We start from the raw sequence: 16,108 nt of genomic DNA, 5'->3' as shown, positions 1-16,108 counted from the left end.
CAGAGGGTGGCAGCAGATGGGGGGTATTCGGCCAGAGGGTGGCAGCAGATGGGGGGTATTCGGCCAGAGGGTGGCAGCAGATAGGGGGTATTCGGCCAGAGGGTGGCAGCAGATAGGGGGTATTCGGCCAGAGGGTGGCAGCAGATGGGGGGTATTCGGCCAGAGGGTGGCAGCAGATGGGGGGTATTCGGCCAGAGGGTGGCAGCAGATAGGGGGTATTCGGCCAGAGGGTGGCAGCAGATAGGGGGTATTCGGCCAGAGGGTGGCAGCAGATAGGGGGTATTCGGCCAGAGGGTGGCAGCAGATAGGGGGTATTCGGCCAGAGGGTGGCAGCAGATAGGGGGTATTCGGCCAGAGGGTGGCAGCAGATGGGGGGTATTCGGCCAGAGGGTGGCAGCAGATGGGGGGTATTCGGCCAGAGGGTGGCAGCAGATAGGGGGTATTCGGCCAGAGGGTGGCAGCAGATAGGGGGTATTCGGCCAGAGGGTGGCAGCAGATAGGGGGTATTCGGCCAGAGGGTGGCAGCAGATGGGGGGTATTCTGCCAGAGGGTGGCAGCAGATGGGGGGTATTCGGCCAGAGGGTGGCAGCAGATAGGGGGTATTCGGCCAGAGGGTGGCAGCAGATGGGGGGTATTCGGCCAGAGGGTGGCAGCAGATAGGGGGTATTCGGCCAGAGGGTGGCAGCAGATGGGGGGTATTCGGCCAGAGGGTGGCAGCAGATAGGGGGTATTCGGCCAGAGGGTGGCAGCAGATGGGGGGTATTCGGCCAGAGGGTGGCAGCAGATAGGGGGTATTCGGCCAGAGGGTGGCAGCAGATAGGGGGTATTCGGCCAGAGGGTGGCAGCAGATAGGGGGTATTCGGCCAGAGGGTGGCAGCAGATAGGGGGTATTCGGCCAGAGGGTGGCAGCAGATAGGGGGTATTCGGCCAGAGGGTGGCAGCAGATAGGGGGTATTCGGCCAGAGGGTGGCAGCAGATAGGGGGTATTCGGCCAGAGGGTGGCAGCAGATAGGGGTATTCGGCCAGAGGGTGGCAGCAGATAGGGGGTATTCGGCCAGAGGGTGGCAGCAGATAGGGGGTATTCGGCCAGAGGGTGGCAGCAGATGGGGGGTATTCGGCCAGAGGGTGGCAGCAGATAGGGGGTATTCGGCCAGAGGGTGGCAGCAGATAGGGGGTATTCGGCCAGAGGGTGGCAGCAGATAGGGGGTATTCGGCCAGAGGGTGGCAGCAGATGGGGGGTATTCGGCCAGAGGGTGGCAGCAGATAGGGGGTATTCGGCCAGAGGGTGGCAGCAGATGGGGGGTATTCGGCCAGAGGGTGGCAGCAGATAGGGGGTATTCGGCCAGAGGGTGGCAGCAGATGGGGGGTATTCGGCCAGAGGGTGGCAGCAGATAGGGGGTATTCGGCCAGAGGGTGGCAGCAGATAGGGGGTATTCGGCCAGAGGGTGGCAGCAGATGGGGGGTATTCGGCCAGAGGGTGGCAGCAGATAGGGGGTATTCGGCCAGAGGGTGGCAGCAGATAGGGGGTATTCGGCCAGAGGGTGGCAGCAGATAGGGGGTATTCAGCCAGAGGGTGGCAGCAGATAGGGGGTATTCGGCCAGAGGGTGGCAGCAGATAGGGGGTATTCGGCCAGAGGGTGGCAGCAGATGGGGGGTATTCGGCCAGGAGATCAGTGACCAGTGCTGTTCCTGCAGGGATCCGCTCTGGGATTTTTATAAATGTCTCAGATGATGAACTTGAAGGGTGAGTTAGTAAGGTTGCAGATGACATGAGGGGTTGATGGCGTTGCAGATAGTGTAGAGGGCTGTCGTAGGTTACGAAGGGACGTTGACAGGATGCAGATGGGCTGAGAAGTGGGAGATGAAGTTCAATGTGGAGGAGTGTGAAGTGATTCAGTTTAGACGGTCAAGACCTAAAGACAGGTACAGGGTTAAGGACAGGATTCTCATCAGCGTGGAGGAACTCGGGATCTCCGGGTTCACATCCATAGATCCCGCAAAGTTGCAGCTCAAGTTGATAGGGTGTAAGGTGTGTTTGCCTTCGTTATTCAGGAGACCAAGTTCAAGAATCACAAGAAAATGCTGCAAATCTATGAAACTGCTTAGACTACACTTGGAGTATTGTGTTCAGTTCCAGCCGCCTGATTATAGGAAAGACCTGGAAACTTTAGAGAGGGTGCACAGGAGATTTACCAGGATGCTGCATGGATTACAGACCATGTTTTATAAAGAAAGGTTGAGCAAGCTAGGGCTTCTGTCTCTGGAATGAAGGAGTTTAAGGGGGCAACTTGATAGAGGTGCATAAGATGATAACAGAAACTGGTAAAGTGGATAGCCAGAGCTTCTTTCCAGTGCAACAGTGGCTAACACGAAAGGATATTATCTTAACGTGATTGGAGGAAAGTATAGTGGGGGAGGGGAATGTCAAAGGTAGGGTTTTTAAAACCTTACACAGACAATGGTACGTACATAGATCGCACCACCAGGGGTGATGGTAGAGGCAGATACACCACTGGATGATGCCAGGTGCCTGACTGATGATATTGTTGAAGGGTCCCGACCTGAAACGGTGACTATTTCTCTCCAAAGCCGCTGCCTGATCTGCTGAGTTCCCCCAGTGCTGTATGTCAATCCATCTCACTTGGTCTTTCCCCGCTGCCCTGTCAATGTTTTCTTTTCACATGTTCATGCAATTCTTTTCTTTCTTCTCCAGCCCTTGACCTTTCCCACCCTCCTGGCTTCACCTATTACACCTTCCAACTAGCCCCCTTTCCCTTCTCCTCACCTTTTTAATTCAGGCATCTTCCCCCTTCCTTCTCCGTCTTGAAGAGTCTCGGCCCAAAACAGCTACTGTTTACTCTTTTCCATAGATGCTGCCTGACCTGCTGAGTTCCCCCAGCACTTTGTATGTGTTGCCCTTTTGAAACATTCTGTTAAATCCATTTCCTTCTAACCAAAATTTTCCAAATCATTGAAACTGAATTTCTCGATTTCCCCACTGTTTCTCCTGTCAAGTTCCTCATATTCCAGAAATTCCAGTCACTACAAAAGATTCATTCTTCCCTTGATCAAAGCCACAAGTGAAATGGAGTAGAATTCTGCGCTTGCAACTACATTGTCCCAGTCCCCAACTCTCCATCAATCAATATCCAGCTTTATTCCAGCTGGCCAGCCATCTCCCAAACCCTGCATACGTGGATTTGTTTTCAATAGTCCTGGCAAACCAAGCAACCAATCAGAGCTGGCAGCCCATGAGGAGACGGCTGGCCAAAGGATGGGCTGCCAGCTCTGATTGGTTGCAAGGATCCATCATGTGAGCTCCTGTTGACTCTTGCCAATGTTTATTGAGGCACCATAGAAAGCATTGGGTCTGGATGCAGAATCAGATTAATATCACTGGCATATGTCATGAAGGTTGCTGTTTTGTGGCAGCACGTTGTAACACATGATAAAAACTATAAATTGCAATAAGAAATATAACAAATATAAATGTATACATATATAAATATATAAAATATAGAAATATAAATGCAGTGCAAAAAGACACAACAAAAGGAAAAATATATAGTTACTATTACATGGCTTCAATGTCCATTCAGAAGTCTGATGGCAATGTGGAAGAAGCCGTTCCTGAAATGTTGAGTGTCTTCAGGTTTCTGTACCTCCTCCTCGTGTTGGGGCATGGCAAAGTGGTTAAGGTGTTCGTCTAGTGATCCGAAGGTCGCTAGTTTGAGCCTTGGCTGAGGCAGCGTGTTGTGTCCTTGAGCAAGGCACTTAACAACACATTGCTCTGTGACGACACCAGTGCCAAGCTGTATGGGTCCTAGTGCCCTTCCCTTGGACAACATCGGTGGCGTGGAGAGGGGAGACTTGTAGCTTCAGCAACTGCCAGTCGTCCATAAAAGAAAACCTAGCCCAGGCTTGCGCCCTGGAAACTTTCCAAGGTGCAAATCCATGGTCTATCGAGACTAACGGAGGCCTACACACCCCCCTCCTTGATGGTATCAGTGAGAAGAGGGCACATCCTGGCCAATAGGGTCCTTAATAATGGATACTGCATCGCCTTTTGAAGGAGAGAGTAGTGTCCGAGATGGAACTGGCTGAGCTTACAACTTCTTCCAGCTTTTTTCAATCCTCGTATAGCAACTGCTCTGCACGTAACAGAAATAAACCACAGAGAGTGGCGGACGCAGTCCATCGCATCATGGGAACCATCATCCCCTCAACTACCCACTGCCTCGGTGAAGCAGCTAGCATAATCAGAGACCCCACACACCGCAGACTTCTCTTTTCTCCCCTCTTCAACTGGGTAGAAGATACAAAAACCTGAAAACACGTACTGTACCACCGGGCTCGTGGACAGCTTACCAGATTCCTGGACGGACCTCTTGAACAATAAAATAGACTCCAGGCCTCACATCTAGCTGTTATAGTCTTTATCATTCACCTCTGCTGCACTTTTTCACTATCTTTTACACTTAATAACTGCATTATTATCGTTTTACCTAATCCTACTTCAATGCACTATGCAATGACTTGACCTGTATGAACAGTATGCAAGACAAGCCTTTCACTGTATCTTGGTATTTGCGGCAAAGAGAAAACAATTTATATCTCTCATGCTGGGAACTGAACACTAGAAAATGGAAAGGACAAGGCAGCCAGCTAAAATCACCTTGCCTGACGGTAGAGTCTCTCTTCAATATTGGAACAAAAGAGGCAAAAACTATTTTGTGTGATGCTCCCGTGATGTTTCTCCTGGGTTTATTTTAAGACAAAGAAGAAGAATTAGGCCATTCAGCCCATTGAGTCTGCTCTGCCATTCCATCACGGCTGATTTATTATCCCTCTCGACCATGGGAATCCACGGGAATCTGTCGGTAGCGACTCCTTTGCAATCCTGGCAGGATAGTATCACCAGACTCAATCTGCCAAGACCAGGGCCGAGAGGTCGATCCCGCCTACCTGCCGGCTCACAGTTCGGGGGCAGCACCAAGCTGGGACAGAACGGTCAGCACAGCAGAGTCAGGGTCAGAATACCGCGAGGGGAAGGGGCGGGGAGAGATGCCGGAAGAACGAGGCAGCCGACTTACTTTGGGGGCCATCCTTTCCACTTCACAAGGTATTCCACTCTGCCCTGTAGACAAGAAGAGAAGAAACCATCGTCAGGGTTACAATTAAGAGAGGCGGTCTGGTATGAAGCCGGACGCGACCGCGGCCACTCCAAGCCCCCGTACTCGGCTTCCATTCCCAACCCACCCACTGCTGTTTGCGTAACATGCTACAGTAAGACCTTAAGACATGGAAGCATGATTAGGCCATTCAGCCCATCAAGTCCGCTCTGCTGATCCATTTCCCTCTCAACCCCAATCAAGGGATATGGTGAGAGGGCAGGTGTATGGGGTTGAACGGGATCCTGTATCAGCCATGATGAAATGGTGGAGAGGGCCCGATGGGCTGAATGGCCTAATTCTGGTCCATTGTCTTATGGTCTTATAACATTTCACACCCAGACTAATAAGAACCTATCATCCTCCATCTTAAAATGCACCCAGTGGTCTGCCCTCCATAGCTGCCTGTGGGAATGAATTCCACAGATTCACCACCCTCTAAAGAAATTCCTCCTCATCTCTGTTCTAAAAGGACGTCCCTCTATTTTGAGGCTGTGCACTCTCCAGTAACTGCTATCCCAGTATTCAGAAACCCTGATATTTGACTCACTGCGTGACAGTCTGCACTCTCACCTCCTCAACACAGCTAGGAGCTGGCAACTCAACTCTGCACCCCCCACCTCCCAAAACCGTGTTTGCTCAAACAAAACACAACTGGGACCATGTCCCGCTCACAGAAATGTTCACCGGACTAGAGTCCCATCTCCTGCATTCTTAAACTTAACCAGTTCCCTCGATAACTCATTACAATAGACAATATATCCACTAGATATCTTAGAACATCTTAAAAAACCTGATTAAAATGTGATTAAGATAACATCCAAAAGGCTGGAAGATTTACCAGTCCAAAGTCCTGAGCACATAGGTTATCGTAGCCAGAGAGTGGTGTATCTATAGAATTCATTACTACGGGCAGCTGTGGAAGCCAAGTCATTGGGTATATTTAAGACAGAGGTTGATACATTCCTGATTAGTCAGGGCATGAATGGATACGGGGAGAAGGCAGGAGATTGGGGCTGAGAGGGAAATGGATCAGCCATGATGAAATGGCAGAGGAGACTCAATGGGCCAAATGGCCTAAATCTGCTCCTATATCTTATGATCTTAATGGAATATTACTGTATTATAAAGATGAAAAATTGGCTTTATTTACACAGGTACATTAAAACATACAGTGAAATGTGTCACTTGCATCAACGACCAACTGGGGGGGGTGTCGTGTTACTTGGTGGACTTATCAATGGAATTTACTGTTGGCAGTATTCGCGTATAAGGAGGCCACACCACCTTTGTTGCTTCTCTTCACTCTCTTCTTCATCCTCTCTCCTCACACTTCTCTCTTCATCTTCTTTGTTCTTGTAACGCCTAATAAAACGATGTAAGCAACAAGTTGTATGCTTCATCCTTAACTTCTGAAGAAAGCATCAGGATCCAACACATCTCACAATGGAGTTATCCCATAGGATGGATATAGTCACACAGCCCATCAGCCTTCAGCCCATCTATCCATGCCAACCAAGAGCCCATGCAAGCCAATCACACTGGCCTGCATTCGGTTGTATCCCTCTAAACCAAGGGTTCCCAACTTTTCTTAAGCCACTAACTGAGTTTGATGGACCCCAGGGTAGGGACACCTACCCTAAACCTTTCCTCATCAAGGTACTTGTCCAAATAATAAACACAAAAAATCTGCAGATGCTGCAAATCCTGAGCTAAATGCTGGAGGATCTCAGCAGGTCAGTCAACATTTCGGGCTGAGACCGCTTCATCAGGCGAGTCACCCTTTCCGAATGTCTTTTTTGGGCACATTGTTGACGTCCAAAGTTTCATCCTCAGGCAAAAGAAATTCTCCCTTGGAGCGCGAGTGGGGACAGTCAGAGAAGGAGACATGTCCATCCCTGAACTCCTTACCAGCCGTTTGGCATCACTGACCACCCTTCCATAAAATCACGGGAGACGTCCCGGTCTCAACCTGCCCTGGGATCACACAACCCTGAAACAGGATCCCTGCCTAATCCAATCACCAGGGTTCAGGAACAAAGGTGGTGTGGTCCCTTATACATGAATACTGCATTGATAAGAGTTATAGGGTTGTACAACACAGAAAGGGGTCTTTCAGCCCACATTGTCCATTACAGAACATTAACTGTGCAGGCCATTCAGCCCATCATGTTGAGCTTACCTCCGACAATATCAAGCTAACCCTTCACTCCCACATAACCCTCCATTTTTATTCACCCATGTGTTCCTCTAAGAGCCTTTTAAATGTCCCTAATGTATCTGCCTCTACCACCACCCCCAGCAGCACAATTCATGCACTCACCACTCTCAGTAAAAAAACAATTCTTCTGACAATAATTTTCTGCTAATTTCCCAATAATTTCCTCCAGTCACCTTAAAATTACAAAGTTCAAAGTACATTTATTACAAGGTAGGTACACATTATACAAGCTTGAGGTTCATCTCCTTACAGGCAGCCGCAAAACAAAGAAACCCAAAAGAACCCATTAGAAAAAGGCCGCCAAATACTCAACGTGCAGAGAGGGGGAAAAATTGTGCAAACAATAAAAGTAATCAAATAACATTCAGAACCGAAGTTTTACGGAAGTGATTCTACAGACGTGAAGCCAGGAGTCACTGCAGCCTGAGCAGGCCCCAGCCACAGCCTCAGTTCAACGCAGAGCTGAGTAAATGATGCAGAGCAGCGAGCGGAACCAGCCCGTCCCTCGCCTCCGGTCCCGACACCCCGACCTTTCGATCTGGCCCACTGCTCAAATCGACCAAAGATCAGGCTCTGTCATTTCGATACACTCGCCACATGATTCAGCCCAAACCTGAGTCTTCTGATTCGGCCTGGCACTTAAATCGATCAAATTGGAAAGATCAGGTACAGGCCTTTGTGTATTAGCCATTTCCACCCTGGGAAAAAGGCTCTGACTGTCCACTCAATCTAGACCTTTTAACATCTTATACACACCTATTGTCGCATCTCATCCTCCCTTACTCAACCTTTCCTCATAAGTTACGCCCTCCAACGCAGACAGTAATCTGGTAAATCTCCCCTTCATTCTGTCCGAAGCTTACACCTCCTTCCTAAAATGAGGTGACCAGAATTGAACACAATACTCTGTGTGGTCTAACCAGAGTTTCATAGAGCAGCAACATTAACTCATGGCTCTTGAACTCAATCTCCAACGTATGTCTTCTTAACCACTCTATCAACTCGTGCGGCAACTTTGATCTATGGACAACGACAACGCCAACATCCCTCTATTCTTCCACACTGCGAAGAGGCTTGTTATCAACTCCACCATCAAGTTCAACCTTCCAAAGTGAAAAACCTCACACATTTCCAGGTTGAACGCCATCTGCCTCTCCTCTGCATCCTGTCAACGTCCCATTGTGACCCAATGTACACTATCCACAATTCCACCAACCTTCATGCCAAGTTACTAACCCACCCTTCCAAGCCATTAATAAAGAGTGGGGTTACCAGAACAGATCCCTGCAGAACCACGCTGGGAACCAACCTCCAGGCAGAATACACTCCCTCTATTACCACAGTCTACGGACAAGCCAGTCCTGACTTTCTTAAATAGCCCACCATGGGAAACCTTGTTGAAACTTCTCTATGCCAGTCCTGTTTACCCACACTTGGCCCTTGGCCTTCCATGACTTGTCAATGTAAATGCTTGTTTAAATATTTCTTCAATGTTGCAAGAACCTTTCGTCCACCACCTCCTCAGACGGAGGTGTTCCAAACGCTAAACACATTTCCCTTCAGGTCCTCCCACCATCAGCCTTCCACCTCTGCCTTTATACCCTTGCCCCTTGTGTTAGACACTACCACCATTGAGAAAGTACCTCTTACTACCCTCCCTAGCTCTCCCACCTACAACATCGATCACATTTAAAAGTTCAAAGCAAGTTTATCATCAAATTACTGACATGTCATATGGCAGTGACATATGAATAGGGTGGCACAACACTCTGCTGTACCAGCAAACCCGGTTCAATTCCCACCACTGCCTGTAAGGAGTTTACACATTCTCCCCATGGGTTTCCACCCACAGTCCAAAGACCTCCTAGTTAATTGGTGATTGTAAATGGTCCGTGATTAGACTGGGGTTAAATTGGGGGAGTAGCTGGAAAAGCTGGGGGGGGGAGGAGGGAAGAGGGATTGAGGGATGGACAGATGGACAACCTTGAGATTCATTTTCTTGCAGGCATTCACAGTGGAACAAAGAAACATAATAGAATCAATGAAAAACAATTAAAGTGCAAAAATAATTAAACTGACAAACAGATAAATACTGAGAACGTGAGTTGTAGAGTCCTTAAGCATGAAGCCATAAGCTGTGGAATCAGTTCAGTGTTCATTTAAATAGCATTAAAGAAACCTACAGAAGGCAAACACATTGATCCATGTCAATGATACATTTTTCACTTTGTACATTAAGAGTTGCATCGTAAGAAATGTTCTGTATGGAATCGCAGAGTTACAAAGACCGGAAACAGGCTCTTTGACCTAACCCAGGCATGGACAAACTACGGCCCGGGGGCCATATGCGGCCCATTAAGCTTTTTAATCCAGCCCGCAGAACTTGATGAAATTATATTAATAAACCTTGTTAACGTTTTTTCCCCACAATTCTGGCGTTTTCCCAATAGACGACGCACTCTATATACATTGACCTTTGTTGAGGTGCAGCGTATTACTCCACATTTGCGCTTCACTCTTTGTTCGGCTCGACCTATTTGTGTGAACAGGCGTTCAGCATCATGAACATCAACAAAGCCAGCCACAGATCCAAGTTAACTGACCAACACCTCAGATCCATCCTGAGAATCGCCACAACAAAACTAAATCCAGACTTTAATGCGCTGGCTAAAAAGGGAGACCAACAACACTGTTCCCACTGAAATTAAAAATAAGTTTCTTCGTTGCGTTATGTAAAAAATGCATCTGAAAATATTTTTTTCAATAAGCCTTACATGTTACATGTCATTTCTGTTAAGTGATGGACATGAGTAGTGCGCAGGTGCACGTACGTTCTCAAAATAAAAAATGCGCTCCAGATCAAATAACGCGCTCTGCATACTGGTGTGCTGTCACTGTTCTGTCCTTGTGCTGGTCGTTGTTGAGTTTTGGCACAGGGGACAATTGAATAAGAAGAGCAGGACAAGTAGACCTGCATCTCCTACCGTTTTTGAAATAAAGACAGTCAGGAGGAGAGTGATGATGATAATGTCTTGAAGAATAACAGAATTTTCAGTGCTTTAAAATAATAACTGTTACTATTTAAAAAAGCTGTATTTTATTCATTTAATTTTCAGAGTTTTAAAAGTCATTTCAATAAATAGCTAAATACCATGGGACTTCAAAGACAGATATTTTGTTGTAATGCATTTGTTCATTTTCAATTGAAATTAAAGCACATGTTTCTACATATCCCATGATATTTTATTTTCTCTTATGAGGTGTATTACCAAAACACTCCATCCATCTGCTCCTGGTCCGGCCCCCCTGTCAAATTTTAGAACCCTTTGTGGCCCACAAGTCAAAAAGTTTGCCCACCCCTGACCTAACCCAACATGGCCGTCCAAGCTAGCCCCATTTGTCTTCATGTGGTAACCGGGAATCGGTTCATTATTGTACGAGGCCCTTCACACAGATTGTTAGACCACGCTGGAATGCCGAGGTAATCCTGGGGGAAACCAGTAACAGAGTGCAGAATATAGTATTACACTTACAGAGAAAGTGCAGGCAGACAAGGGCCATAATGATGTAGATCGTGAGGTCAAGAGTCCATCTTATCATCCAAGAAGTCCGTTCAATAGTCGTATAATGGTGAGACGGAAGCTTTTCAAAGTTTTAAGTAAACTTTATTATTAAAGTACATATATGTCACCATATACAACCCTGAGTTTCATTGTCTTGTGAGCATACTTAATAAATTTATGAATTAATAACCATCATCATGTGCCGTGTGGTATGACGTGGGCAATCGTGGTCAAGGGACCATGACTGTGGTTGGCAAATTTTTGTACAGAAGTGGTTTGCCATCGCCTTCTTCTGGGCAGCATCTTTACAAGATGGGTGACCCCGGCCATTATCAAAACTCTTCAGACTGAAGATTGTCTGCCTGGTGTCAGTGGTCGCATGACTAGGACTTCTGATAAGCTCCAGCAGCTCATACGAACATCCACCATCTGCTCCCATGGCTTAACGTGACCTTGACTGGGGAGCTAAGCAGGTGCTACACCTTGCCCAAGAGTGACCTGCAGACTAGCAGAGGGAAGGAGCACCCTACAACTCCTTTGGTAGAGATGCACCTCGACCCCACTGCCCAATAATGACAATAACAGAATCAAAGAAAGACAATTCAATTTGGATGTTCAACCAGAGTGCAGAAGGCAACAAAACTGTGCAAATACAAAATGAAAGGTATCGAGAACATGAAATGAAGATTCTTTGAAAGTGAGTCCATTGGTTGTGGGATCATTTCAATGGTGGGGCAAGTGAAGTTAAGTGAAATTATCCCTTTTGGTTCAAGAGTCTGATGGTTGAGGGGTAGTAACTGTTCCTGAACCTGGTGGTTCGACCCACATCCCTCAAAACTTTTCTATCCAGGTGCACTGTTCCAACATCTAAAACCATCCATTCTCCTCCATGCACATCACTCCTCAATTAAGGACCTTGACCTCCCCTTAAAGATCACCTTATCTAATTCCTCTAACAGAAATTTTATTTGTTGCACCCCATGCCTTCTCTACCACTAGTTGTTGATTTATTTCCTTGACCTGATGTTTGAGATGATGGTTTCATTGTCCTTTTCTCTCCACAGATGCTGACTTACCCACTGAGTATTTCTAGCAGTTTCTGCTTTGATTTGTGGATGCTGTAGAAAGAATGCAGGGATTTACAAGAATGTTGCCTGGATTGGAGAGTGTGCCTTAAGAGAATAGGTTGAGTCAACTTGTCCTTTCCTCCTTGGAGTGACGGAGGATGAGAGGTGACTTGATAAGAGATAAAATGATGGTCATGTGGATAGCCAGAGGCTTTTTCCCAGGGCTGAAATAGGGTGCATAGTTTTAAAGTGCTTGAAAGTAGGTACAGAAGGGATGTCAAAGTTAAGTTTTTCACACGGAGAGCGATGGGTGCATGGAATGCACTGCCGGCAGTGGTGGTGGAGGCAGAGTCTTTTACGAGACTCTTAGATAGGTACATGGAGCTTAGAAAAAAAGGGAAATTCGAGGCAGTTCATTGTGGGGTGAAAGGCCTGTAACGTGCTGTAGATGTCCATGTTCTATATTCATATTTCCAGCCTCTGTAGTTTTATTTTCACCCCTCACTGCTATCACTCCCTACCTTCCACTGTAACTCAGCCACATCCCTCCCCAAGAAAGATGATTCTCGGCGTCCCAAAATTGGTCCCTGTAGCTTAACTGGCTTGGGCAAGTGATTCCATGGTGTTTCTTTGTACCTACTGTGAGTGGCCACAAGAAAATGAATCTCAGATGTCATACATAGTGACATGAGCACACTTTGATAATAAATTTACTTTGAACTTGGAAATGAGCCGCACTTCTTTGGTCGTCGGTCACCTGTTCACACCGTGCTCTTGGTGTTCCCCAGAGCGTGCAGGGAAAATAAACGACAGAAGAACTACCCTCTCCATCCCCCACACAACCCCTCACCGTAAGCTCAGCCCAAGTCTCCCCTCAGCGTCACGGGTCCACATCCAACAGTTATTTCTCAGGGCACTGGAAGGGTTGCCAGGAAATTGGAAGTGCTTCTGTATTTGATATTTCAGCCATATCTGAATAAACTTGTAAATTGTTTGATTAGGTATTCCTTGTTGTTTACACGAGTTACATGTAAAAATATGTAAATTACATACATTATCACATTACCACGTGACACTTGCACAAGGCGTGAACTAAACCTGAAACACTTTTCTGACTTCTGCGTCTTCCTCTGAATTAGTCTGACGTTTTGAAGTTACAAAACAGGTAGGGAGGAAACAAACCAGATAGAACACCTCCCAGTCCCACTGATGCTGCACCAGAAACTGCTGCCCTACTGTCTCCAGCCCAACAACAATTGGCCTGAGCAAATATTCTTCCCTATTGCTTCACCCGGCTATTTGTCCAGAGAAGCACTGTGTGAGCCAGCAGTCAACGTGTCCCGTCCTGCCTCTTTTCACGGCTCAGTTCCTCTGCCCTCAGCTTGAGGGAGCACTTGTTTGTGCCCAACTCATCGCTGGCAAACGAGATGAACTGTCCCCCAGGACAAGCTGATTAACATACCTGCAAAATCATTCTACATCTCCCTGGCACTGCTGTGTGCCTGTAGGGACAGGAGATTAACTACAAAAATAAAGAGAAAATTCTGGAAAAACTCAGCATCTGTGGAAAGGAGAAGTCACAGTCTCTCGTTGCAACAAGCGAGATGCTGTGGTGCGACGGTGGTGTAGCGGTTAGGACGTTGTTAGACATGGGTGGGGGAGGGGGCTCAGATTTCAGATATCAAATTTCAATTCCGGCATCCTCTGAGAGCAAATTTGTAACGTTCCTTCCAGTGTGCGTTTTCTCCGGGCACTGGGGTTTCCTCCCACAGTCCAAAGTCCTACGAGTCAGCAGGCTAACTGGTCACTGTAAGATGTCCCGTGACTACACTAAGGTCAAACCAGCGGGCTGCTGGGCGACACGCTGTATCTCCAAATAAATTCAAAGTTATAACGAAGAACTCAGTGGGTCAGACAGCATCTGCGGAATGAAAAAGCCATTTCCTGCTGCAACAAACAAGATGCTGGAAGAGCTCTGCGGGTCAGGCAGCATCTGCGGAAGGAAGTCTTCGTTTTAGGAACAGTCATCATTTTCAGCACAAGGCCCTCTAACAGGGACACCACTTCCCTTCATGACATCCCCTTCATTGCTCCAGATATCAGTCAATATTCACAGTTTCACTTTCCACAATGGCCTAAGCATTTTTATTGCCTACGATTTTAATTTTCAAAATTGAAACTACCTTCGCACGGTGCATTTACTTTAAGAAAGTGCCGCACAGAAATTGGAGGGTTTTTTTTAAACATATTCATCCCTAGAATCAGAATTAAATTTATTATCGCTGGTACATGTCATGAAATTAGTTTTTTTGCTGCAGCAACAGTACATTACAATGCATAATCATAAAATCTATAAATTACAATAAGCATGTATTTTTTAAATCAATAAGCAGTGCAAAAAAAAGGGAAAATATTGAAGTATTGATCATGGGATCAATGTCCATTCAGAAATCGATGTAACTGTTCCTAAAACGTTGAGTGTGTGCTTTCAGGCTCCTGTACCACCTCCCTGATGGTAGCACTGAGAAGAGGGCATGTCCTGGGCGATGGGGGCCCTTTGTGATAGATGCCACCTTTTTGAGGCGTCCTGGATGCCGGAGAGGCTAGTGCCCACGACGCGATGGAGCTGGCAGAGTTTAGAACTTCCTGCAAATTGACTGTGAGAGGCAGCACCAAGCTCACCCCGGACTCGACCCCTGTCCAATTGCCGCACGGCTTTCCACTGACACCCCTCTCTCTATCAGAACGTAAAAAGGCAGGGAAATGGGAGTCGAGGATGTTCAGATATAATGGACGGAACAGCCCCAAACTGTTGGAATTACACTAACAATTACCTGATTCCAACAAGCCCACGTTCCCCCATAAACGACGAGTTCCCACACGCATCGACTGTATTTGAATTCAGTCACCCAACCCTTTTTTAAACTCCGACTAACCCAGGCCGTGTACTTGTTAAGATTTAAATCACTCAGTAATTAACCTTTAGATAATTGAAGTTCGAAGAATATGCTTCTCCGCTGGTAATTCTTCAGACTTATTTTGCTTGTCATAATTTACGGATTAATTAATCCGTTAATTGATTAACCAACTGAACTCCCAACAAGATTTGGCCACTACCGGTAGCAAGTAAATAAAATTTGCAAGTTGTAACCTCCCCTGCCACAATGAGTATTTTTAAACGATACGTTTCTGCGCTCATGCCTACAATTTAAAATACTACGCACCGTTGCAGATAAAGTCCATTGCAGCTGTTTCATTTTGCATTATTGATTTACCCTTCGCGTTAATTGTTATAGTGTGTATATCTCGGATGGTGATACAAACCCTCTCAAACCCCTTTTCAGAGCCTCAAAGACAGCCGCTGGCACGGGTTTCACTGCGGTACGGTAATATTTCATTTTATTTCTCCTAATTGACCGCAGTGCATTGAAACGCTGGCGGGGTGTGCATTGTTTGATGGGTTACCTTCCTGATCCGCTTCTTCCTGATGTCCTCCACCGCGAACACTTGCTCTCCTATCGCAGACAGCTCCATACAGCCCGGCTCTCAGCTTTCTTCCTGCGCAACATTTTCAGACGCGCGCCCCCGAGCGCTCTCCCTCTCTCTCTCTCTCTCTCTCTCTCTCTCCCTCTGCGCGCCCGCGCGCCCGGCGAGCACGCGCGCGCGCCTCCCCCCCACAAAAAAAAAGTAGAAGGGGCCGGTCCCGCGGCGCGCGCTCCCGCTGGCCCGGTGGGGGGGGGGGGGGGCAACGCGGGTTCGCGGCGGTGACATTCGGCGAGGGCGGCCGCGAGTATGGTGCATTGCAGAAGAGCGATCGCGCCCGCGGGTGTTCCATGACCGTAAGCTGCTCGACCTGCTGAGTGTTTTTTCTTTCCAGAAGTCCCTTGTCCTTTCAGGTCGCAGGCATTATTTGCCCCCCCCCCCCGCCGCCACTCTTGGCTTTAAGAAAGCCCCACGGGAGAGGCAGTGGAAGTCCAGACTGACTGTGGCAGCCCAGCTGTCAGAACGAAGAGGTGCAGAAGTTTTGGGGGAGAGCCTGTTGAGGCAGCGTCACACCACTGGAGGGCAGCACTGAGAACGTGTTTC

The 16,108-nt window shown here is 47.4% G+C and overlaps 1 protein-coding gene across 1 annotated transcript in view; it reads right to left on the bottom strand.

The window, feature by feature from the left end:
- cbx7b (chromobox homolog 7b) overlaps window positions 1–15,638 on the bottom strand; it is a 28,274-nt gene extending 12,636 nt beyond the window's left edge. Inside the window, exons 1-2 of the mRNA XM_059953588.1 lie at window positions 15,488–15,638; window positions 5,094–5,137 (exon numbers count right to left, since the gene is read on the bottom strand). Coding sequence (XP_059809571.1) covers window positions 5,094–5,137; window positions 15,488–15,556 — 113 coding nt within the window. The 5' untranslated portion in view covers window positions 15,557–15,638. The remainder of the gene's footprint in view (window positions 1–5,093; window positions 5,138–15,487) is intronic.
- Between the last annotated feature and the right edge of the window lie 470 nt (window positions 15,639–16,108).

This window comes from Hypanus sabinus, chromosome 29, assembly GCF_030144855.1.
Source record: "Hypanus sabinus isolate sHypSab1 chromosome 29, sHypSab1.hap1, whole genome shotgun sequence".
NCBI classification, from domain to species: domain Eukaryota; kingdom Metazoa; phylum Chordata; class Chondrichthyes; order Myliobatiformes; family Dasyatidae; genus Hypanus; species Hypanus sabinus.
This window is presented reverse-complemented; position numbering and strand designations above follow the sequence as displayed.